This window comes from Phascolarctos cinereus, unplaced genomic scaffold (genome assembly GCF_003287225.1).
Source record: "Phascolarctos cinereus isolate Bilbo 61053 unplaced genomic scaffold, phaCin_HiC Scaffold_8;HRSCAF=390, whole genome shotgun sequence".
Classification (NCBI taxonomy): Eukaryota; Metazoa; Chordata; class Mammalia; order Diprotodontia; family Phascolarctidae; genus Phascolarctos; species Phascolarctos cinereus.
The window spans coordinates 6774638-6800822 of record NW_027556291.1 but is presented as its reverse complement, the minus strand read 5'-3'; the positions used below and the strand labels follow the sequence as shown (position 1 = coordinate 6800822).

The 26185-nt window shown below is 47.2% G+C and overlaps 1 protein-coding gene across 3 annotated transcripts in view; it reads right to left on the bottom strand.

Annotated features, from left to right (window-relative positions):
- The window catches only part of HTR2C (5-hydroxytryptamine receptor 2C), a 184430-nt gene that overhangs the window by 3591 nt on the left and 154654 nt on the right, over window positions 1-26185 (bottom strand). For 2 of the 3 annotated variants that reach the window (XM_078147771.1, XM_078147772.1), the window contains exons 3-7: window positions 17894-17955; window positions 10184-10227; window positions 9452-9563; window positions 4466-4782; window positions 2734-2934 (exon numbers count right to left, since the gene is read on the bottom strand). In XM_078147771.1, the coding sequence (XP_078003897.1) occupies window positions 2734-2934; window positions 4466-4782; window positions 9452-9489 (556 nt within the window). In that variant the 5' untranslated portion in view covers window positions 9490-9563; window positions 10184-10227; window positions 17894-17955. Of the gene's footprint in view, window positions 1-2733; window positions 2935-4465; window positions 4783-9451; window positions 9564-10183; window positions 13499-17893; window positions 17956-26185 lie in introns of those variants that run through there. The other variant, XM_020963486.2, reaches the window with a different exon arrangement.

The window sequence follows — 26185 nt, the reverse complement described above, 5'->3', positions numbered from 1 at the left end:
TGGGCCACTTTGACATCTCAGCCTCAGTTGCTGTCACTGAAAATGATCCATCACCATGACCCTTTGGAACTGTGAGTGACTTGATTCTGAATCTCAACAGGCTGAGCCCAATGGGCGGTAAGCAGGCCTTAGTTCCTCAAGGTGAGTTTGAGGGGTAGGGTATGGGTCAAATTGGTCTGAGGAGTTAGGGTCTTTCAACTGACATAGTAGGGAAAAGACAGCCTGGATGTGTCTTCCATTCTGGGGTATATGGACTCTGTAGTCAGTCCCCATTTTCAAGACAAACAGCATTAGGTCAATCAACAGCCCAGTGCCTCACTGAAGCCTTGGGCCTGGTACCGTCCTACTGGACTACCCTTAATGAGATATCAAGCACCCATGCCCACAGATCTATGAGTTCAATACTGAGGGCATTTGGACTCCCTTTCTTCCCGGGCCCCCATTCCCCTTTGGTTCTGGTAGTTGATAGCAGTCAGCTTTCTGAATGCTATTGGGGATTTCTGCTGTAGACTCTTAGGTAGACATCTTGTAGGCACCTGGAGTCCCTATCAGAAATCCTTGAATATAGGTACTATTTATCTGCCAGTTATCTGTAATTGGAGAATAATTTGCTATGACCTATTATGAACTAAGACCAGATGAAAGGTCATCCTGAGAAAGAGAACATGTTGTTTCTGTTTGCCAACATTAGCTCTAATGCCCAAATTGCTGTCTTGACTACTGGGATTCATGAGAATAGTTGTCTAAATAGGTGCTTATAGGAGGAAGGGAATAAGCATTTCTGTGGCACCTACTATGTGCCAGGCACTGTGCTACGTGCTTCACAGTTATTATCTCCTTTGATCCTCCCAACAACTCAGGGAGGTAGTGCTCTGGTTTTACAGAGGAGAAGGGACTTGCCTAGGGTCACACAGCTAGGAACTATCTGAGGTTGAATCTGAACTTTGCTCTTCCTGTCTGACACCAGGCCTGGTGTTCTATCTAGGTTGATGCCCCCTAGCGGCATTTTCAAGGAAACCATGTAGGATCTGTTAACCTGTGAGCCAGTGGAATAGATGTCCCTGGGAATGTCATTCCAAAGGTGAGAAGTGGCCAGATAGAGGAGCAGGAGTGTTCTCCATCTAGAACTAGTCGGACCTAAGTGGTGTACAGTCAAAGACTGACATCACAGGTGGCCAGGGAAGATGGCCTAAAGTTTGCTCATGTAGAATTTACATTATTCACTTACTTTTAAATGAGAGTTTTTGATATTCTTTGTATTACAAAGTATGAAATGGGGAAGATGACCTTTCATGTCTCCTCACACAAGTCGCTGGGTGCAGCAAGGTGGCCCAGGGGGCCTGGAGTCAAGAAGACCTGAGTTCAAATGGGGATCATAAGATAATAAGATAGTAAGGATGAAGTGCTTAGGACACTGCCTGGCAAACAGTAAATGCTGAATAAATCTTCGCTATCATTGTGTCTGCACTGTCCCTTATTAACGTAGCACTTGTCTCTATCTTGGAATGAGAGTACTGTGCTCTGAGTCACTTAGGCTTGGCCCATGGTGCTGCCAGAGACATCGGAGGCTCAGCTGAATCAAGGTTTGGAGTTCAGGAGTCACGTACTCACTGTACTCAGGCCAGGGACCTTGGGGCACCTGGTTCATAGAAGATGATCTATGCTCACTTGGGTGGCCCAGCTGTCTAGTAGCATATTAGATCTCAGAACTGTTCATAGTTTGTATTCTCCTTGAAATCATTGTTGGCAAGTCAGTATAGGCTTATGGGAAAGGTTGTTTCTACCTACAAACCTAACGGATTGCTAGTTACTGGGTTTCTTAGCTATAGATATCTCTTTTTCTATCTTTGATCTTTCTCAAGAAATCTAGTCTGCCCTAGCAGATAATTAGGGGAAACACCAGCAACTTGATAGGTCTCCAAAGGAAGTTATTATGCTTAACACTCCCCTCCCTCGCCACCATGTAGGAAGTGTTACTATCTTTTATATTCAACCCCTTTATTGGACTGGTTGTCTACCATTGTCAGTTTCACATACGCCATCTTTTGTATATATTAACTTCCCGTTCTCTCTGCTCCGGTGTTTCTCGCCTGGTGTGGAAATCTGCCACCTGGTCTGTCTGTGCCACGGGCCAAAGTGGTATTCCTGATGGCCTGATCTGTGTGCCGTGACTACCTAAAAATTCTAATTGGCTCACTTTAAAATACAGACTATTGATGGGATAGCCTATCATAGAGGTTCCCATGTCTCCTTTGGATATTTCATCTTGATGGGTCCTCTATTCCAGCTGCCTATGAGCTGTTTCCTATATGTGATGTACCATTTGCTGTCTCCATGGGAGAGAAATTACCTGTGTGATGCTCTGGGATTCTATGACAGAGCCACCAATTAATTGGATGGTTGTGGGCCCATTTGCAGGTAGATGAGGGTTGGGACTTAAAGCTATCTTTGAATATAAGTGTGTGTTAGAGGCCGAGTTTGGGGCACAACCTTTGGCCAATATTTTCCTTCTCCAACATCCTGTGATACTCTAGGCAGTATGCAGAAGACAACCACACCAACACATAATCGAGAAGTTGTCATAGGATCTTACCCGTTTCTCCGCTCCCCCCTCCACTGCCCCCATTAACATGTTAGAGCTGATGTGTGAACAAATGCTGGCCACTGCTTATGGAGCACCCATGACAGTTGGCAAGATGTCATCATCTAAAGAGCAAGGGCGGACAAACTTACCCATCGAGATGGTCCAGACAATGGCAATCTTCAGCAGGGCCTTGGTGCGAGAGTTGAAGCGGCTATGCTCAATCGGGTTCCGGATAGCAATGTAGCGATCCAGGGAGATAGCGCAGAGGTGCATGATGGACGCAGTCGAGAAGAGCACATCGAGGGAGATCCACATCGGGCAGAGTTGCTTCGGAAGAGGCCAGGTGTATTCTGTGAAACCAAGAAAGATGCAAAAGAACAGGGTAAGTCTGAGTTGAGGCAGGTCCAGAAGTGCAATCCCTGCTAGCACTGCCCATTGAGTAAGTGTTAGGAAGGGGAGACTTCTTGTCGGAGTGGATGAGCTAACTTTTGGTGGGGAGTGATATATGTTGTCTCCAGGGGCACTGGGTACTGCAAGGTGGTGCTTGGATTGACATCTGGGGCTTTAAGTCTGGGACTTGGTAGAGTAGGGATTCTTAACTTGAAGTTTGTGAATATTTTAATGAAAATGTTTTGGCAACTATGTGTCAGTCTAATTGGTTTCCTTTGTAATTCCATGTATTTTATGTATTTAAAAAAATTATTCTGATCAAGGGGCCATGCCACCAAAAAGGTGACGAACCCTTGTTTGAACCTATCCTGTGGTGGCTGGCAGGGAGAATCTAGTTCCAGGATGATCTGGAGGGGTCACAGAGGCCCTGTCTTTGGTATGAGATGGAAGTCTCAATCCAGTGTTGTGGGGATCAGACAGGTCAGTAGCATCTTCCAAAGTGTCTCTTCCTGGATATGCTTCTGGGTCTTCACTCAGGGAGCTTGGAGGGGATGCTGTGTTGTGATCCTGCTGGTTAATGTTGGGGCTGGGGCAAGGAGCCAGGCACTCTTCTTGGGGGCCTTATAGTCTGGCTCATCCTTCAGTGTAGGAAGCCCACAGTTCTGGGGGGCACTGACCTTCCTGCTTATAGATAACTTCAAGGATAGAGTGGAGGTTCCGACTTCCAGGCACACCTGTAGATGTGGTCTTCTGTTCCAGACTTGAGCCTTCCTCCAAGGACAGCCAGCAGTGAAGGGTGCAGCTAGGTAGATCCTTCCCTGGCATCAGACACACGGCCATTGGCACAGCTATGTTTCCAGTGGGCTCGTGGTGTCCAATCCAGGGCCAGATTATGGCTGGAGGATGTCTCTTTTTTTTGGAGGTGGTCCTAGGCCAGAGGACTACCTGGAACTGCTGGCCTTCTTCATTTCTGATTGGTTTTCAGGTTAGTCAGGTGACAGTGTTGTCTGGGAAAGTTGCTTTGTGGGTATCTGGGTGAGTGTGTTAGAGGACCCAGTTGGCTCCACGGCATAGTTCTCTGGACGTGAGCCAGGCCTGGGAAATGTGGCCACTGTGAGCTCAAGGTCACCCTGAAACCAGCTGAGGAGCTAGAGGGCGACTCTCAGGGATGGTCCCCTCCTGCATTCTCTGGAGACCTCGTAACCTCCAATGAATTGAACTCCTGTCAAGGAGCTTAGGGAGGAAAACTGAGACCTGTGGACATGAATGACTTTCCCATTAAGGTGAGACATGGGCTTGGGGGCACCCACCCTGTTACCCTATTACTAAGAGTGCCTCCATGTGGCTCCCATTTTCCCAGACTGGAGAATCCTAAGGAAGGTAGCAGATGCCAGCCAGGTCATTTTAAGGCATATCTCATTCCACTCTTGCCCCGTTTATTGACAGTTCGTTGACTGCTTTGTGCTGGCCAGAGAACATCCTCAGACTCACCATAGAAGATGGTGACGACAGACACCGGCATTACTAATAACCCGACTAACATGTCCGCCACGGCCAGAGACATCAAGAAGAAGTTGGTCGCGGTCTGCAGCTTTTTCTCCAGGGCCACGGCCAGGATCACCAGGATATTGCCAGCAACAGTGATGATAATGACGATCGAGATCAGGAGGGCAGGCCAGTTCTTGCGGATGTGTCCGGGAGCCGAGGTCGGGGCAGTCGAGTTATCGGTGCTATTTGTGTACTCATCCATGCCATCGTCGCTCACGTTGCGGCTTAATTGCAAAGCCATCATGCTGTTTTGTAGGATACTAGAAAAGGAGATAGAATAGTCAGTTTAGTCAGGGCTTCTTACCATGAATCCAGGGGCTTGGGTCACGTTCCGGTTTTTACATTTTGATAGCTGTATTTCAAGGGAATCTGTTTGAGACCTCTCACCTGGAAGCTGAGGGAACAGAGAACCAGAGCCCCATTGTTCACCTGAGCCATAGAGCTAGCAATGTTACTCTTCTGAGGACCTCTCTATTATGGCCCTAGCATAGGGCAAGGGGGCATCCCTTATGGGGAGAGCGACCACATTTTTAGCATCTGGGATGCTGCCCGAATCAGGTTACCAAGAATTCTGGGGTCCATTTCTGAGTTCTTTATCTAGAGCTGGGACTAGCACATTTGAGCTTTGTGGTCTGGGGAGACACAGAGTGATGGGATTCCACCTCACACTTAGATATCATCTCTATTTAGTCTGATAAAATGTTCTTTGGGGAACTGGTTATCTGCCAATTGCCATAGGCTCAGGTTCCTAGCATTCTAATCTTCTCTCTCTCTCTGGCAATGAGTCCCCAAGCTAAATTTTCACTAGATGGGGTAGCTAGAGAGTTCTTTAAGGGGAAGCAGCTGACATCTCATTTTGCTCTGCACTGGTGGAGGGTGGTGGCGCATATTTCAAAATGTTATCTCTCCTGGGCCATAAGATTTTTTGGCACATTAAGTCTAAAGCTTTAAAAGGACCACTGAGGCCAGCCCTGTCATTTGCGGGTGAGGAAATGGCCCCTCTGGGCCTCCAACTAACCTCTGACTTGCCCAAGTTTGCACAGCTACTGAGTGGTGAAGGCAGAATTCCAATCTCAGGTTAAACCTCAGGCACCCTGACTGCATTTGGAGTCATTCTCCATGCTAGACCATCTAGAGGTGGAGAAGGCTGGTTTTTGTTTTAAATAGAAATTCCCCATAAGGCTATCTCTCCCGGAGAATTCTATGGAGCCCTGATGCCCAATACCCTTCTGGGCTGTTTGTTTACTTTTCCAGAAAGCTCCCAAGACAAAATCTTGCCGTGCATCTAGGCATCTTTTGTCTGCATTCATTTGCAGGGATGCCAGAAAACCTGGCAAGCAGGGACAAAGGCAGAGCTCACATTTGCCTTGGGAATCTTCAGAGGTGCCAGGGTAGCCTAACAGTGAGTGCTTGGCCACAGCGGGAGCTCCTCGCGGCAGCTTGCTCTTCTGGCATATTTCCCACGTCTGAGGCCAGCTTGCTCACTTCAGGACAAAACTCCTGTTCACAGTGATGGAGACAGACTCCTCAAAGATGACAGAGTAAGGGTGACTAGATGTCAAATAGATTTTTGCATCTAGGGAATGTCTTTGTTACTCAAAGACCTGTGCTCTCCAGGAAGTTCTTCTGCCCTTGTGGGCTCCTAATCTGAACTGGGGAATGAATGCACAGGAGGGCATTGTCCCTGAGCTGTCGGGGAATTTCAATGTTAAGAGACACCAATTACAGCCTTGCTAGGCATTCTCCCAAGTGAAATAATCAAACCAGATCAGAAGACCCTTGGATACTTTAAAGGAACTGAAATTCCAGTTTGAAGCACTGATGGGGTTGGTTACTTGTCACCTTGGGTAGGCAAAAAATCCCCCCAATAATTTGGGAGGGGCTACTGACTCAGGCCAATGTCATTTGGATGCCCCCCCCCATTCTGTTTATTACCTTCTGTTATCCTACAGAAGACCCTTGTTGGGGGAGGGCTGCTCTTTGATCCTGACAGCTGCCCTCCTTGGATACTTAGGCCACTGAACTGTCTATAAGTACTCTGTTTTACCAAAGATGACAGAGGCAGCAACTCTTAGAAGAGGGAAAGGAGTCGTACCTCCCCAGGCACCAGCTTCTTTCCCTCTCAGGTAAGGAGGGTGACCTCTGAGGTACCTTCCAGTGCTCGAGCCACAGTCCTCTTTGGGCAGGTTAGGACCCACCCAAAGATGTGCAGAGCACTTGGGGCATGAGACATCTGTGAGCAGAATGTGCCCAACCGAGGCATTTTAGCACCACATCTGCAGAGGGACCCTACAAAGAAGGAAGCTACACCATTCCCACCAAGTAAACATCGGGCCCTGCTTCCTCGCATGGTGAAACAGGCAAGCCATCTTCCCTTCTGAAAGTAGCAGATAGGGGATGCGTTCCTGGGATGCTTTCTTGAGATACTCTCTGAGCACCACTTCCAGGATTCTAGTGACATGATCCCCCAAGGGTATCTTCTTCCACACCCTCACTCTCCATCTCTGATCTCTTACCTACACTCTCTCAGGTTCGAATCACCACTGTGTCTCGTTCTTTCTCATTATACCAATGGAAACGCCAACAGAAATGCCTCACGATCACAGAAGGCCCGAGGGAGAATGCCCAGTGGGAAAGGATCCTGGTTGTTTCCTGCCACAGCTTTCCAAGTTTGGAGCTTGGACTCTCTTGTCCTACTCCTGGCCTTACTCTAACCCAGCCTCAAAGAGTCGCATTAAATATCCACCCCCATGGCTTGCCTTTCCCCTTTGGACAAAGGGCCAAGAGTTTCTGCATAACTGCTATGCTTTTAATGAAAAGGGGATTAAAGGCTTTCAAAGAGTTACCTAGACCCACTTCTCCTTGGGAGGGAGGAACAGACCGCCCAGGAGTCCCGGGTCAGGGTGCCAGGCACACTCGCCTTTGGTTAGGCCTGCTGGCTCATTTTTCCCACTGAACAACACTAATCTGGATGCGGAGCAGCCCCCTACCCTTTCCTGTTGTAGGGCTTTACTCTGGGACAAAGCGGTCTGGGCCTCCTGGTAGCAGCCTGTGAGACCCCAGGGAGATGCTTCTTGCCCACCAGGAGCCTGGCAGGGATAAAGGAACTGCCATCACATCTACCCTTAGACCTGGTCTTGCCTCTGATCTAAGTTAAATGATAGAGGAAACAAGGAATGCTAAGAAAAAAATTGACAAGTTCATTTTGTACGACAAGTTCATTAGGGAAATGGTGGTGTGTTCAAAACCTAGGAAAGAAACATATGAGGCCCAAGGGCTGTGCTCATCTCCACTCAAAACTGTGTCTCACTTCATGACGCATATCTCACTAGAGAGAGGGTCTTTGGAGATGCCCTGGGATGAATCTGGTATCTTGGCATTAGGATCTGTTTTCCTTTCGAGTGCCTCTGAGACCCTGAAGGAATCTATGTGATCACTTGGAATCCCATCCTGTGGCCACATTCTGTTTAGAGACAGACAAAGCTTCTCTCACCTGGCATGCTTATGAGTCTACCCTCATGTAGAGAGAGAGATACACTGAGGTCTTGGGCTCAGAAGCTTGGACACAAATGCCTCTCCTTTCCATATGTCTTAAATGGGTGCCTGGATGGAGTCCTTGTCATTATTGGGGTTTTTTCCTATCTCTCCAGCTATAAGCCACAGACTGGTACTGTGGGTGGAATAAGCCAGATCAAACCAAAGGCTTCCCATACTGGGAACTGGGAGAAGAGAGGTCATTCCCAGAGTGTGGCCATGTCCCCAAAACTGCTGAGGCAACTCTGTTTTGCAGGCCACAAGGGCCTGTTGGAGATTTGTTCCGACATGTTGTAACACAAATCATTTGTGAATAAGTAGTCTATTCATGATTATATGAGCTTTGTGCAAAAATTGCAGGCACAATAGAACATCTAAGATTTGCATGAGACTTTCAGTGCAGAGTGACATTGTTTTTGCTTAATGAATTAACACCCCCACATCAGGTGTTTTCCATAGTGACCTCAGTTAATGAATCAGCCCCATAAGGAGGCTAATGTAGTATGTGCATCAATCTCTAAGTCTTTCCTTCAATCACTGCCCCCCCCCCCAAGACACAAGGAAAATCCCTTTTCAGGGGTCCTAGGATGTGACAAACATGGGCACAGAGGAGCTTTTAATCACATATTTGCTCTTGCACAAACAATCTGGAAAGGGAGAAAAACCCAAGAAGAGGCTCATCCTCTCAGAGCAAACATCTTTAAGTGGTCTCACACTGTGCTTTTCCATCTCTGTCAGTGATGTGCCAACCCAAAGATGTTGGGCTGTCCCATTCACTTTGTGCCTTGGTGAGGCCTGTGGGGACCATGGAGAGGAGTTGATAGGTGGCTCTCAGGTAAGCTGTTGTTCACATATCATCTGACTCTCACTATCCCAGCAGAGGGATAGAAAAAAGAAAAGGGTCATCACCACCCTTTTTGGGTGCTATTCTTATCGGATAACTCTTGTTGGCCATGAAAAGTGAGAGAGTGCTATGCTAACCTTGGCTACTAGGTCATTCATTCTCACCCCTCCCCTCAATTTCCTCAGGAGATGGCCTTGTGGAGTCAGACTGGATCCTGAAAGACATCTAGGCTGAGACTGGACTATTTTCCCTCCTCTACGAATGGCTAGCTAGCTTCCACTCCTAGACAAAAACAGACCACCATTGAAAGGAAACCTATGACCTCCACAAAGAGCCCACTTCATTGTTGGATTTCAGGATGTCAAAAATTATGGAAAGGGTTGAGTGGCTGGTGTTTCTGCAATGAGCACCATTGATTAATTTCTATCTAGCAGCATATGGTGCTTATCTATGAGGGTTCAGTTTGCTCTGAAGGTGGGGGAACATGACCATTGAAGACAGTCTTTTCCACACTGGAAGGAAGCATCAGACTGACTTTTTGATGTTCTTACCTGGAGAGTATCTTAAGTCTGGGTATTAGAAGACTCATGGTTGCACAGTGCTTCCACTCGGGCGCCTAGGAAACATTATCAGTTGGCTGTTCAGTTGAGAGTCCTGGTCTTCCTTAGAGGGGAAGAAAAAACCTGTTATGAGAAATTCCTGAAATTTCACTCATAGGTTTAAATCCAGGTCAGATCAAATAAACCCTACATTTTTCCAAGTCTGTTGAGGAGAACATGAATGGGCTGCTGGACACCTGCAGAAAAATAATTGAGCCACCTCTCCAAAATTCCCAGTGTCAGTAATGCTGGCAAGTAAAGACCTGACTTGACTATGGGCTTATGTTTTTACCTTCATTGGGGACTTCTTTGAAAAGGGGACAGATGCCTGAGGCATTTACCCAGGGCTTCTCAGAAACTCTCCTCTTGCTTTGTCAACACTATTTGGGGGTGAGAAGACTCATGGGTTTCTGATCTATGGGCAGGAGGCCCACAGGCCTGGAAGAGATCAGAAATACTCAGAGTGGACATGGGTGTGTTGAGGATGAGCACCTTTGTTCTATAAATCTCTAGGCACATTTGAAAAGCTGGACTCCTCATCTCCACACAAGGCTTTTACATATCTCTAACTCAGTTTCTTCTCATAGGTGCTAGTAGGACCTTGATAAACAACTCCCAATCATGGAGCTGAGGAGTGGAGGCAAAGAAAAGCCACTCCCAGGGTTTGGGGAAGAAGCAGCTTACCTCACAGGAAGTTGTGCTCAAGCAAGTGCTGCTGCTGTCTGGAGCTGGAAGACAAGTTAGGATATGAGTTAGGATGCAAATCTGAGCTGGTCAGCAGACCTCCAAGGAGGACTACCAATTGGCATACCTAGATCCCAGGTAGCATTTGAAACACCTACAGCTGAAAGCAAACCAAAGGAGATTAGGACCGCCATAACTGCCTTCACCTAGGAATCACACTGAATGATTAGACTAGTCCTATGAGGAGGCCGTGGTAGAGACCTGCTTAGTGGAGGCCAGATAGATCAGGGTGTTATTTGTTTTTAGTGAATCAACCATCTCCTCCTTTTTCTTGTTCCATAGTCTGTTCTCTAGAGAAATATCAATAGAAGGGTCAAGCGAGCTGGTAGGCATTAATCTCTGCTTGCCCAGGGTTCAAAATCATCGAATGAGTATTTGAGTTCTCCATCATCAGTGAGCTCTGGAGAAGCCCCGAGAAGGGGCTCATATTGGGTAAAGACAAATCAATCCTACATTTCTCTGATGTTCCCTTTTCCCCAGGCACGAGGGCCCAGACTCAGAGTAGGAGCCAGGCAGGAAGAGGTGCCACCAGTGAGCTGATGCTGATTGCCAAGAGAGTCTCATCACCAAGAGAGCCCCCTTTTCTAGAAAGGCCTCTCTGCCTGAGGCATTAAGAGCCTCTGAATGAGAAGGTAAAATAAACCCAAGTTGTAATGGCAAAGCTTAGTCCTCCTCCCCTCTCCTGCTCCCAGGATCCATAAGGGGTAGGTAATAGAAGCTAGGAGCCTTCCCCACACCCATTCTTCTAGGAGACCTGAGAATCCAAGTACCTGTACTTTAGGTCTGGAGGGCTGATACTTACCTGCACTTCCTTGTGAAGAGGAAAAATTCTACTCAGGGTTGGTTGAGGTGGCTAGTCATTGTAAAGTGACAGGGATGTTATTTTACTGTTGCTGCATCATTTAAAGAATATAGGTTTGTCATGAAAACGTGGAGCCCTCAAAGGGTCCATTAACAGAATGGAAAAGACCAGAGAAATTACATTCGTGCAAGTGTAGATTTGGAATGTCCATCCCCTGCATAGGCAGATACACATCTCGCAACCACATTCACATGTGCACATAGTAAAACCATGAACTCGAGCCCAATTGAAATCCTAGGGAACTACTCATGTTGGTGACTCTGATCAAGCTGCCCATTCTGTAATTGACCCATAACTACCCAGGAGCTTTGATTAGCGCCAATCCCACAGAGAAACTGAGGTTAGGGGCCCAGTCCACACCGCTTCCTGGCCAGTATTCCAAACTGAACAATGAAATTCTGATTCTCATGGGGAAATCTGCCCTCCATCTGGGGTTCTCAACCCTCCCCTTGCTCCAATCCTAATGACTCCACTGGACCAGGCTCTACTGGCAAAGCCCGTCATTGTTCTATGGCTTAGTGACATACTGCCAGGTCCTTACACATAGCCCTTTCATCTTTGGGGGCCCTGATACCTGGAGGTCTTGGGCCCACAGGCTGTTTATAGGCATGCCACTGGGCAAAGTTGAGTTAAACCAGAGCCACGTTTCTCTTGGCCAGGGGATTTTTTCCCTCATGGTTTGACATCATTTTAGAGCTGTACTTGCCCAGAGGACAATGTCTCAAGAAGACATCACCCAGAAGAAAGTCCAAATCCTTGTGAAGTCACATGTTTAACAGAGACATTTCCAATAGACTCAGACATTGGCAGTAGCACGCAATAAGTCAAATAGGGCACCATACATACCAGGAACCGTGGTGATTGCCAGGGAGATGCATGAAGGGAAGCCTCATCTTGAAAGGGCAGCACTCAGGGCTTTTTGGCAAAAAAAATAATCTGTAAAGAGCTGGGGGAGTCCTTAGAGCTGAATCTCTTGCTTCCTAGCTCTGGGCAGATAGCTTTACTGTCAGTACAGGTACGCTGGCAGTAAAGGTACGTGTAATATCTCTGCAAGTGAGAGCTGAAGGAGGGGAGACTCTAGCAAAAGGACTTTGGCAGAAGTCAGAGGTGGCCAATCTCAAGCTCTGAGGGGAGTCTGTTCCAGCAAGGGCTGCAGGACAGATTCCTTGCAGCACCTGCTTTGATACAAATTAATGTCTTGGATTTCCTACCGGGCAGGTTTAAACAGCTGTTTTTGTCTTCCATCCATCCCGTGGCTGGAGCACACTGTGTCTCAAGGTTTGTTTGCCTACTTAGTAGAACAGCAGGAGAAAAGGCAAGACAATGAAGGCAAGGCAAAGCAGAAGACAGACAGACGGGAACCAAGCAAGAACAACAAGAAAGCAACATTAGAGCAGCACAATCCACAGAAGACAGCTGGCAAAGACTGTTCCATCTAATGAGTAAGTCGAGTCACAGGTTGCGCCCCAGCTCCTGTGCCAAGCGGACTTGGAGAGTGAGTGACTCAGCTCTGGGGACCTGCCCAAGTGACTGCCTAGACTGAGGGGCCTCATGGGCTCTGGTCACAGAGGAGGTGTCCAAGGCTTGTGAAGTTGCAAAGAAGCCTGGCCCCTTGCAGAGTCCGAACGGTCAGTGTGAAATTCGGAGATGCCTCGCCCCTAGCTTGTCAGGCCACCAGCATCCTAAGGCAGAATGTGGAGGTGGTGGGCTCAGTCCTGGGGAGATGGAGGGGAAGGATGGAGGAGCAATGACTTTCTTTCAGCTGGTTGCAGGGTTGAGGGGAGGCCGATGGGCTAACAGGCAACTTTTTATTTTTTTCTTTTATGGCAGCATGAGAACCCTCCAAACCCTTGTGGACCCTTTATCAAAAACAAAACAAAATAAAACAAAACACCCCTCACTCTGCATCCCATTTGCTGAGCCCTCTGTACAGAAAAGCTGATGTCTTAGACAAGGTAACTTGGTCCCCAAGACCTCTGGAGCAAGGTGACTTCTCCAAGGACACTTAGGATTGTCAAGTCCATGATAGCCCAGGTAACTGAGCCCAGATCAGCATGGAGAGGTACTGGGCTCGAGGGCATTCAGGCCACTGAGGGTGGGCAGGGCTATGCCATGGGCACCCAGCTAGTGTGGTGCAGGCTATATTTGACTTCTGAGTCCCCTTTCTCCCAAATCCCTTGGGCCGCCTCTGAGCACAGACCAGGTTTGGAATGACAGGAATCCCTACTTTGTCACTTGCTCCCTTTCATATCTTGGGCAAATGCCCTCTTTTTGAGCCTCTGGATCATCCTCTGGAAATGGGACAGCCAGAATAGAGGATGTTCAGAGTTCTTTCCAGCTCTATCCCCTTGGGGCCTTTTTTCCTCCAGGATTTGGACCCACCCTACCCTGACTGACATGATGCCAATTGTGCTCCAAAAATCCCCTCAAAATTTGTGATGGGCCATGGAGAACACTCCCAGAAATTAGCAAATATTCTAGCTACATGTTTACCTTACAGAGGCCGTAATCTGGGAGTAGAAGGAAAACAGAAATGGTTGCAAGACATTGAGTCAACTGCATTTCCATTGAAACAGAGAGGCAAGGTCAGGAACAGGATACTCCAAGGGCTTCACAGTGTGATGTGGACAGCCAGGGTCCACTGGTTAGCTTCATACTGTTTGGGCACAGGCAGGAGTTGGGGGCTCCATTGGCCTCGTGTATGAGGATGTGCAGCAGGACGGCTGGAAAGGATGCCCCATGAACCTCTTTCATTACTGGCTGTGAAAAGAACCTCAAGGGCCCAAGGCTCACAGCCACTGCTTCTGTCTTCCCCCCCAAGTTGCACTGATTCACTAGGCTTATCCAGTGAGTTCAGAATCAGAAGCTCTTAAGCTGTTTGCTTTTGGCATTCTACTTTGTTCAACGGATGGCCAGGACGCCTGGATCTACATGCAGTGACTGTCATCTCACACAAAGCTTAAAACCGAGGCAGGTGTTCCATGACACTGGAGGACCCCCACCAAATTAGGGCTGAGGAGCATTCCCCAGCTCTCATCCTGGTCTTACACTCTATCCTTCAGTCTTAGTTCTACACTTACACGAGGACCCCCAAACCAGGCAAAGGGAGTCATTGCCACACTGGGATCTCCTGTTTCATGGAGGTCATGCCTATACCTGTGTGAAGCAGACAGAGAGTGGATTCCTTGGCAAGGGTCTAAGGAAGAGAACATGACCTTTGTGATGGACTCGGTGGCCTCTCTGAGCTCTTGTGAGCTCTCCTAACCTTGGAACTAGAAGGAGCTAGAGAAGTCACCAATGTGACTTTTGTTTGGCAGAGGAGGGAACAGAAGAAATAGGACTCACCCAAGGTCACATGAGTGAGGCAGGGCAGGGTGGGTATCAAACAGTCTCTGACTCCAGGGACCACTGGATTATGGCTTCGAGGAATGCCAAAAGCAAAATCAGCCAGGGATCCTTGGGCTGCTCTCAGGGAGGAACATCTGTTAGGGAACCAATTTTCTTCTGAACTCAGATGTTTCCTCTTAAAAAAATAAGGTGGCACACAAAGGTGAGGTCTAACACCTAACCCAGATGAAGAGAATCCTGAATTCCACCAGCACATCCGTACCTGCTGCAGTCCTTCCACACAACCGAGTCAATCTGAGAGACTTAATTGCAGCATGTCCGCTCAGCAAGGTGGTGGTTATTCAAAGAAAAGAGCAGAAACAAGCCAGAGTGAGTGAATTAGCAAAAGCAGGTCATGAGCATAAGACACAAGAACATGGGGGACCGGCTCATTCCCAGAGTGGGCATAATGGCATGCAGACCGAGAGGCAAGCCTCATCTCAGGACTTGTCTACACTTACGCAGGCCCGAACTGCCCTTGCCAGGGAGAAGGCGATTAGTCACAAGACCAAGGTTTTTTCTTTTTTGAGGGGGAAATGACAGATCAGGAAGGATGAAGAAAATCTCGAGCCTATTAAGGTTGGGAGAAATACAGTCCGGCCTTAAAGAAGACAGGCTGAGATCTTCTTGCACACCAGGATTATGAGCTCTGGTTTCTATTATTTGGAGGGGTGAGTTGGGGGGAGTGATACAAGAGCCTTCTTTTCAACCTAAATCCAGGCAAGGGACCCCGAGCCCCTGAGAGCCTTTATGATGGGGGCCCCCACTGAGAATGATGGCCCCAGCAAGCCATGTGAAATTGGATGGATCGCCTGAAAATGAGGATGCACAGGAGGGCAGGAAGCACTGACTGGCCCGAGTATGTCTCTTATTCTGCCATCAGATGATACTGCTAGTGGTGAAAGAGCCTTTGATACTGTGTCCAGGTGACTCCCCCTGAATGGTGACAAAGGTGACTGACCACCTGTGCCTTCCAAACTGAGGCTGCTAATGCCTGAGGAACAGCCTCCAGATCTGATCTTTGGTGGCCACTCAGCATCGTGTTCTCCTGACCCCACTCCACCATCAGGGACTGGGTTGCAACTCAACAAATGGGATTCCCATGTGTTAAAAGGCTGACATGTCAGAGGTAGCAGGACTGAGGTTAACGGTGAGTCCCAAGTAGTTTTATGAGCAACAGTAGGGAGGCCAAGGAAGTAAGAAACATAATCCTACCGGAAGGCAGCAGCAACCAAGCTCTGACATCCAGTAAGGGCCACATGTAGAGGAAATGTAACCTACTATAAAGGGTGTGGGTGTGTGTGTGAGAGAGAGAGAGAGAGAGAGAGAGACAGAGACAGAATGAGACTGGGAACTGCCAAAGGTCATACCTTCACTGCCAGGAGGCCTGGAGACTTAAGATCTCCTGGGCTCCAGTCCCCTGGCTCTGATCTACAGAGAGCTTTGAGACTTAGGATCCTTTGGGATCACCTTTCTTATTTTCCCAGAAAGATGCTGTGACAACTTTGGATCTTTTGTCTCTGGTCTGTCCCCTGGACCTGACTCACTGACTCCAATGTTCCAATTGGTCCCTTGGCCAATGTGAACAGGGCCTGGCGCACAGTAGATACTCCATAAACATTTGGGGGAGTGAGATGACTACAGGTCAGCCTGATCTCTTAGCTTCCTGCCAACTTAAAGGGTTGAGGATATTAGGCACTAAGGGGGGAAATCTCCCCCCTCAAGCATTCATTATTTTATCCCACCACTGCCTCATACTTGTGAAGATTTGGATAAATGGCATTTGGCTGTTTCAGCCAGCTGAGGATTTACCACCAGATAAGGTGGTAGTTGTTTATTTAAAGTACATCCCCTTTCAGGGAGGTGAGCACTGGCCTCCACATTCACTTTGTCTCCATGCACTCAGTGGGAGAGTTCACATGCAGCCATCAGCTAATATGCTACCAATCTGAAATCCGATATAAATGCAGCCTAATAATGAGCCCACTCTGCCATTTAATTAGAGCTTAAGATGAGATTGAACAAAGTTTCTAGTGTTCACTAGTGTCAAGAATTCTGTCCCCCACCCGTTGAGGCCCAAGAGTCAGTCAGTCAGGAGAACACCAGGGGTGGCACATGAGCTGCTCCCAGGAGCAAGCTCAACACATCCGTGTCTCCACGGTCCTTCAAAGCACCATGACGTGCTGTGCTAACAGAAGGCTGGATGGCCCACTGGATCTGCCTCCCTACTCAGAGGTCCAACCAGCTTTACACACCGAGGACAAATAAAAATATCCCATCCTCAGAGGGGATCTTGGATTGCCTCACTAGTCATGCTTGGCTAAAACATTGGCCTAGTTCACCTAGAGGCCACTGACCTACAGAGACAGGCTTTGGGCCAGTCCATTGCACTATACTCAGTTTGGGGACTGGAGAGTCAGAAGGAGCTTGGGTGATCACCAAGTTCAATATACCAGTGGAGTGGTGATTTCAGCAACGTAGGCATTCTTCCTTGCGCTACATATCACTTCAAGTAAAAATATCTGGACAAATAGCCTGGGTGGTACCCCAAACCTCAGACTCCCCACTCAACCTTTTCAACCCCATAGAGTTCTAATTTTTCTGATGCTCCAAGGACTCAATGCCTGTGCCTGCCTGGTAAAAGCTTGGGCCCATACCCCTGTTGCTGCCCCTGCTGAAACTGACCCAGCGAGGAAGCAGAAGGGAGGATGACAGTAGGAGAATCAGAGAGGGAGAGCCAAGAGAATGGGCCAGAGATCTGATGGAAGAAAAAAGAAAGGGGCTTGGAGTGGAACATGGGCCAGTGGGCCGATGTATATGTGTTTGCTTGTTTCGTGTTTCATACTTACACAGACTGGTCCTTGGACCCGTGTATGCTGGCTGCAGTGTTCATATTAGCTGCTTGGCCCCCTTCAGAGAGCATTGCCAGCTCTGCTCCTACAACTGAAGTGAACCAAACAGTCGTAGGGAATAGGAGGTCAAGTGTAGAGGGACTAGGCCAGGGTGCCATTTCTTGAAATGAAAAGGAAGAGCACAGTTGTAGGTAGGTAGGTGGGGCAGGGTGCCAAGTTCCCACTTGCTCTTGAATACTAGGCTACTTAGACAACTGTTAAGTCAGCCCTACTTCATCTGGCCCACCCACTCATAATAAAGCCCTTGGCTGGTAACAGTGCTGACGTGCCCCAACCATGATAAGACTGGTCAGGAGAAGCTGGAAAAAATGAACAGAATTCATTCTAAGAGGGCTATTCCCTGGCCAGCTAAGCATGGCAAAGGAGCCTTTCAGACTGTTAGTGCATACATCTATCCTGGAAACAAAAGCCATCTTCATATTAAATCTACAGTTGGGTAGAACTAGAACAGAAGAGAGAGAATTTCAAGAGACAAAACAAAGAACTTACCAGCAGGTGTTGAGTGGCAGGTAATTGTAGAATCTTCTTTCTCCAGACTAGAGTGAAAAGGTCTGGGGAGAAAACAAAGATATATATTTCTATATTATGTACATATAAATATATGTAAATATACATATTTCAGTATTCAAAGATACATATTTAAATTATCATAGGGACCCAGTCATTACATTAAACACAAGTATAATTTGCAGCTATGTTGATTGATCTAAATGTCTGACTCATTTCTTTTAGTACTCCATACTGCTTTTTTTTTTGGGGGGGGGAAGCAATTGAGAGTAAGTGACTTAGCCAGGGTCACACAGCTAGTAAGTGTCTGAGGCTGGATTTGAACTTAGATCCTCCTGACTCCAGGGCTCCAGAGAGACCAAGGGGACACAGAGACTCTTCAATCAATGCTTATCAGTGGGATCAAAGATGTATGGAAGTCACTGCATCATCTCAAACACATGATGCTGTCATTGATTCCAGTTGGTGGAGGGAGCCCAAAACATTGCGGCCAATGCTAAATGCCTGCCTTTGTTGGTATAAGAGTAATGAGAAGCAAAAGCCAAGGAGCAAGGTAATTCTGAAAATAACCTGCTGAGTCATTCCCCAGAATAAGGAGGGCAAGGGCCCCCTGGACTGGGGACCCTTCTTGTTCATCTACATAATGGGGGCCCAGGGAGGAAGGTTTGTGCTGGAACAACAGAAAGGGTGAATTGAGTTGAAGACCTTGACAAAGGAGGCCCAGTAGTATCAGCTCTGGTTTGAAAAGTCTGCCTGTTTTAATAGGTGCCAAGATGTAGGATGCTACGTTTTGCTATAAAACAGTCCATATTTCTTAAAACCCAATTCAAATCCAGTAGCACTGAAATACAACAACGGGAATGGCAAGTGTTAGCTTATTTTTTTTTCTAATTCCCAGTTGTTAGAATTGTTACCTCACAGTCCTCCAAGCAACATTCTGGGCTAATTAATGCTAAGCTATCTCCACTGCAGTAATCCCCATTTCCCTCATTAGGAATAATGAGCGCCTCAGAGGCAGGCAGCTCTCATGGAGCTTAGATTCAGCATCAAAGGCTCAGATGACAGGTTCTGGGACCTCCTGGGACCCTGTCTTGGTAGGGGAGGAGAACAGACCTGAGAGCACTCCGTGTGACTGACCTTCACAATATCCCATACAAACAACCACTGGGCCATGTCAATCTCAAATAATGTGTACTCTCTCTGGGTGCCTTCCTCCTGAGCACTCAAAGTACTGGCCTTGGAGGACCAAATCAGCAGGGGACAGAGCACTGGTCTTGGCATTAGGAAGTTCGAATTTGGCCTCAGACACTTCCTAGCTGTGTGACCCTGGGCAAGTCATTTCACTCTGTTTGCCTCAGTTTCCTTATCTATAAAATGAGCTGGAGGAGGAAATGGCAAACCACTCTGGTATCTCTGCCAAGGAAACCCCAAATGGGGTCATGAAAAAACAAGTACACAACAACAATTTCACAGTAAGGACCAACAGCCACTTAGAGTTCTGGCTCTGCCTAGGGGCTGAGCAGTGGAGGGGACCCTTCAAACCCCCAATGAACAGGATTGTGACATCTCTACAAAGGCTTCTTTTTCAATCAAATACAGGAGGGCTCTCTCTTGGTAAAACTAGGGGGGAAAGAGAAGGCTGACTATTTTTGTATTTGCCTTGCGGCAATGACTTCTGTTTTTCCCATACTTCAAGATATCGATACTTCTCCCCAATCCCCCGACTATATTTTCTGTGATGCTTTACAGGCTCCAACCTGAGAATGCCACAGTAGGGAAAGGGAGGTAGGCTAGGGAGGAACCCGCCTATGGGCTGCCTTTGGGGTAGGAAGCAGGCCATCACAGAACTTCCTATGTTAAGTAATTATTCTTGCTACTTAGAGGGTAACCTAGGTTTCTCTATATGCTGATAGCACCCTCATAGCCTTGGATAGTTTGCCCTTTTGGGGGCTTGCTCCTCTTTTTGCATGAGTCAGGACTTTGCCATTCTCCATAACCAGTAATTTGTGGTCACCAGATCCATGAAGTGGATACAGAGACTTCTGCCCCCCCCCCCCGCAATCCAACATCACATTGTAAATTCAATTTAATGTCAGTATAACTGCAGAGCACCCTTCCTCTCCCCCCATCAAAGGCAGATGGCAAAACTTCAGCCTAGTTGATTTCCTTTAGATCAATTTCCCCTAAGGTAAATCTAGGGCCATGCTGAGCAATTTGGGAACCCAGGGCAATCTGGCAATGAATAATAAGTAAGGTCCAATTAATATGGTAACCATTCATCAAATTTGATGTTGCCAGGGAGGGCCTCATCTGAATTCTAATGGGATCATTTAGCATGAGAGGACATAGGAGTCAGGGTCCTTCCAACTTGGCTCATAATGAGGCCTTGGAAAATATTTGGAGCTGACTCTAAACTGTGGCCCAGCCTTCACTGGCAAGCTCTTGCCTGACCTCTGGGAGGTAGAGGCAATTTTATCACCTTCAAGGGGTGGCTCTTCTGGCTCCCGGCAGGACGAGTTCCACTATTTCACTTGGACTGTGTTGTTTCAAGATCTGGACTAGAATTCTGAGTGCCTTCAGAGTTCCCAGATGACCCTCGACCCAATCGCAATGACCAAATCAGAAACCCTCAATGGATATTTACTGAGGAGTTGTCTTTTTGCTTGGAAGAGCCAAGAAGCAGTGGGATTTTGACTGGGCCTCAAGAGTTGTCAGGAAACAAGTTATTATGTGGTGAGATAGCTCTATTTCCTACTGTTCTAGCGCATTAAGTCATACTGGTTATCTTTACCATCTAATTCTTTGAGGAGAAAGGTTCGCTGTGGTTCTATTGTTCTCCTGAGATCCTGAACCCAAATTTCCCATTGGAAATACTTGTAATTCATGATGCCACAGCATTTTAAAAATGCCTTCATTTTATTCTGGTGCTTCCATCTTGCAGTGATAAGTTGAAGTCCCTGACCTTGAGTGAAAACTTAATAGGATAAAACTGAATAGATTCTATACAGATTTGAGGAAATTTTGATCTTTAAACTGGGCAAACTGTCTAGAACTCCATGATGTGAGAATTCATCAACTCAAGTGGGTGCTGTGTGATAGAAAGTAGGGCAGCACAATTCAAAATAAAAGACTCTCAGGAGGAAGGTGTTTTGCCATGCAATAGACCATTTAGGGGAAGCAGAAAGCAGGATCGTTTCATGGCATGGTAATATTATCAAAACATCCCCCTCATGCACCAAGCACGTATGGGCACCGAGCAGAAACTGGTGGCAGTCTACTATCTTGCCTCAGTTCTGTAAACCTTTGTTGACTGACCACCAGAAAGGAAGAGCCTGTCCATCCAAATAATTCCTGGCCCTTGGGCTGGAGCCAGGCTGTGCCTTCATCTACTATGGCCCACGGGGTAACCATCAAGAGCCTACACTGTCACTTCTAGGGGTGTGAGACCGAAGTTTGGCCTGTGCACTTCTCTTTGGGCAAGATTGCTAGGGCCCAGACTTTGCCCTCTGGTCTCTCAATCAAGTGAGATGATATTTGGAACTGTCTGGCATGTAGTAGGCCTGCCTGCCTCTGTCCCCAATCTAGCAGTATGCCAGGATGGCGTGGGCCTGTTCCCTTTCTAGGGGCTCCTGGGATGCCAAGGGGAACTCAAAGGGAACCAGAGCCAAGGACCTCTTCCTCTTTGCCCTTACCTCCTTTCACCCAGAGGGCTCACTCCTCAGATCCCTGAGGTGAAAGTCTAAAGAGTAAATGGGGAGAATGATCAGTCCAGAGTGGGGAGCAGGGCTTCCCACATGCTGTGGTGGCAGCAACTTGGACAGAGGAGCTAAAAGAGGCAGATGCTGGGTAAGGGGAAGATAGCCTGCTATGGACAAGGCCAATGTGCTGTGATCAGAAGCCAGTTTGCCTGAATCCCAGGCTGGGCACCAACCATTATCTTGTATTCTGCTACCCCCTTGCTTCTGCAAGGCTAATTGGGGTGCTGCATTTGCTCCTGGGGATTCCTTCCGTCACACAGTCCATCCTTACCACTTCCCCTCCTCCGCCCCCCAGGAGCAAATGGTAAAATGAAGAAATCCTCCCTCTCCTTCTCCCTCTCTCTCTGTGGTGTTGGGTCTCTTTGGAGTGGGAAGGATTAAGTAACTTTCCCTAAGTCTCCAGCTTAGCTCCAAAATGCCTACCTGGGACAGTGAAGGTTACTAGCCTGGAAGTGCTGGAATACAGAGGAAATTGGATGCTTTCCCAAAAACCCAGACCATTATGACACTGAACACCTTGACAGAAATGGGCTGTCTGGCAATCAGGCAACCTCAGGGGCCAGAGGGGAAAGCTTCGGGCCAACAGCTCTACCATTAGTCCATGACACACTGAATAGGCTTTCTCAGCAGTGGCCCAGCTCCATATTAGGCAATTTGTCTGTGGGGTTTCTATTTGACCCCCACACAGCATTCAGGGGAGACATCCCTCTCCATTGTTCGAACAGTTTTCTGACATGGCTCCCTATGTAATTAGCACATGCTCTTATTAATGTCATTAGCATTCTTAGTCTAAATTCTTACTATGATTTCATCATCCTCATTGGCCTGTCCTCAAATGAAGAAAGGCTAATAATGTACTTTTAAATTGGTCTTGCATGGAAGAGGAAATTAATTTCTGCCTCCTGGACCTGGCTAACAATTTCCGAATCCAGTTTGTAATAGCTTCGTTCTCCCTCCATCCCGCGCCCCACCCTCCATAAGAGGAGGGCCATCTCATTCCCACCCAGGAATATATCGACATGGGCAATTTACTGCAATTTCACCTCTGACCGTGGAATTTTGTAGGTGGATAGGTGGAGAAATCGAACTCTTAGCATTTTGAGATGAGATGAAAAGTGGGTTCAGGGCTGAGTTATGACTCAAATTTGAGTTTCCAGATACCAAGCCCCATGCCCCTCCCCTCCACTGTGTCGTTAGCTTCCCTTGATCACTGTCTCCTTTTAAGAAAAACAGAAGAGCTCATGGAGCAGGGAAATGCTAAGGTCCAACTGTGAAGTTGCCACTTTGAAGACCCTTGTCTCCATTTACACAGAAGACTGCCTGGTTGATGCCCTTTGGGGATGGGATGACCAAAATAACTCTTCACCCAGCCAACAGACTGCCCAAGCACTGACAGACACAACAGACGCGTCAATGGAGCACGAGAAGGTAAAGTGACAATGTCGTTCTACCTCTCATTTGAATAAAAAGTTCCAATGAGTCTCCAGAGCTGTCAAGTTACAAGTACTGGCTTCGTTTGCTTTTCACTTTTTAAGGGAGAAATGAGTTGTCCACAAGTGACAGGCACAGCTTTCAGCAACAGCTGTTGCTGATTGCCATTAAAAAAAAAAAAAGACAAGTGACATGTTTTCATCTTCCCTGCACCATTTAACACTGTTGATCACCCTCTCTTCCTGAATATTCTTTCCTCTCTAGGTTTTCATGGCATTCTTATCTCCCGGTTCTCTTCTTAAATATCTGGGTGTTCCTTTTCAGTCTCCTTAACTCATTCGTCATCCAGGTCCCACACACTAATTGTGGGCATTGCACAGGATTCTGTCCTGGGCCTGGTGATCTCAGGAGTTCGCAGACTCTCTAGGCAGATCATTTCCAGATCTATATATCTGGCCCTAACCTCTCTCCTGAGCTCTAGTCCTGAAGCACCAGCTGCCTGGTGGACAGCTCAACATGCTCAAAATAGAACTCAGGATTTGCCTGAATTTCCCTATTACTGTCAAAGGCAGCACCATCCGCCCAGTCTCCCAGGTTTGCAATCTGTGTCATCCTCAACCCTTTCTCTCACTCCATCTATCCAATCTGCTGCCAAATCTTGTTATTTCTATCTTTAGTAACATGTCCCCTTCTCTCCACTCACACAGCCACAGATCAGTCCCTCATCATTTCTCTTCTGGCCTACTGCACTGACCTCCTAGTTGGTTCACCCTGCCTCCAGTATCTTCCCTCTCCAGCCCATCTTCCACTCAGCTGCTAAAGTCATTTGCTTAAAGCACAGGACTGCTCAAGAACCATTGGTGCCTCCTGATTGCCTTGGGATAAAGCTCCGATCCTCAGGGTGGCATTTAAGCAAACCCCATCACCATCTGGGACTAGCTGGCCTTTCTGTGTTTATTCACTTCCTTTGGAGACTCCTATCCTTTCACTACCCTAGAAGGAATTACCAAGGCCTATTGCTTCAGCCTCAGCTTAAGCACCTAACAGGAAGCTACTTTTAAAACACTGTTAAATTGAGGTATTTCACACTGGGGATTCTGGCTTCCCTTTCTTCCCAGTCCTTTTCCTGAACAGTCTATGGGTCTGCATGGAAAACATTTTGCCTAGTTTTTGGATGCAGTGTCTACTTCCTGAAAAATGATGTGACCGACAGGTGGCATTTCTCACTTTGTGCCCCGATGCCTGTAAATCTCTCTCACTGCAAGAGTTCGGTTTTCAGAGGTGAATTCCTTGTAGGGACCGCTAAACCTACTCTGGGGACATGGGATTCATAACTGACTTATTCCTAATGTCCCTCACGCTTTTTTATCCTAGAGTATTAGTTCTTTCACCTTTGCTCTGGCTTGCCCACTGCTGGGAAACCTTCAGCATCAAAATTTTAATGAAGGCGGGAGCTGGCTAACCCCAGAAGCAACAGGACTCACTGTGTATCTCAGCATTCTCAGCTGCTCCCTCTGTTTACATGGTCCTTGCCAGTGATGAAGATAGCTGTTCTCTTATACCGCAGAGATTCGGTTACACGTCGCATTCAATTAGGTCGTTTTTCTAGCCAGCCAGGTGTGACCTGCAGGCCTATTACTGCTTCATGGAAATGATGGTATTCTCAGCTCTTATATATGCATTGCATTTCCAGGTAGAGATAGCAGCTGGAATCACGTGCTCTTTAGAAAGCAAAGTGGGACTTAGTTGAGTATTTAAGACTTGCTTAACACATGTAACTCTCCCCATAGAGGACTGTGCTAATAAAATCAGGACTCTATTCCAGAAAGAGGAACTGGGGACTAGAAAAGCTGCTCAAGAAAAGAACTGCTTTCTTTAATTAAAGAAATTAGAAGGTCAAGGCAATAAGTGCCCTGTCTTCACAAATGTGTTAATTAAGAGAACCTCTAAGGCAGTCCTCTGACACTAGTGATTCATCAATTTACATCGGTCCAGTTATTTGGTGACCAAAACCCCACTATCCTTTCACTACAGGATTTAATGCCCAGATCATCATAGAGATATGTAGAGCTCTGGCTGATCAGTGGATGACCACAGCAGGAAGCAGATATCTTAGTTTAGGTCCATGTCTTCCCTGTAGCAGAGGACACAAGTTTAATTGAACCATAGAAAACCATCCTCAGGGAAGAAAAAGTGAATTGCAATTAGAGGAATTGGAGAATGGACAAGGAGAAATCAGGAGATTTCTTCGGTTAAATCTGCAATGTGGGTTTCAATAAGCTTAGCATTTCCTGAGCTGGGAAAGGAAAAAGTGAAACACAACAAAAAATAATAAATACCAAAATAATGAAGGGAAAAAAATCAAACCAGTCCAGCCTTCTCTAGGGCACATCCCTTGTTCAAGGAAGGAATGCCTCTCTAATATATGTGAGAACACTGGCACCACCCCTTCCTTGGGGATTGGTGGAGAGAGAACCTAGCTGTTCCACAGCTGCCTCTGACCAAGGTCCTGAAAGAGTACTGTCCTGCAGACAGGCAGCCCATGCTGCCATTGGAAGAGTCACTCTGCTATGTGTTCCTAGAATCTGTTGGGAAAAGTGCCCAGGCTCTTCCATTTTCCCCTCCAGGGCTACCCTCAGTGACTGGACTCTGCATCTGCATGGGGGGGGGGTACCTTCTTGAGGGGAGACGTGTTCTCCCTCTCCCTTGAAATATCACTATAAGGTGTGGTTGAGAAGCATCTGTGGAGCTGTGGCAGACTTTAGGCTCCCTCCTTCCTTCACCCTGTAAGGGGCAGAGATTAGTGGACTTGGAGCTAGGAAGTCCTGATGTGGGCAGTGTGACTCTGGGCAAATCATGTCACTTTTCTGAGCCTCAGTTCCCTCATATGGAAAATGGGGATGATAATGACACCTATCATACAAGGCTGTTGGAAGGATCAGATAAGCTCAAACGGGATTATGGAAAAAATGCTTTGCAGATCTTAAAGCACAATAGAAATGTTATTATTGTTATTATTATTATTAATAGCAGAGAGATGGCAAGCAGCCTCATTATTTTTCAATACCAATGATTTCCAGTTCGA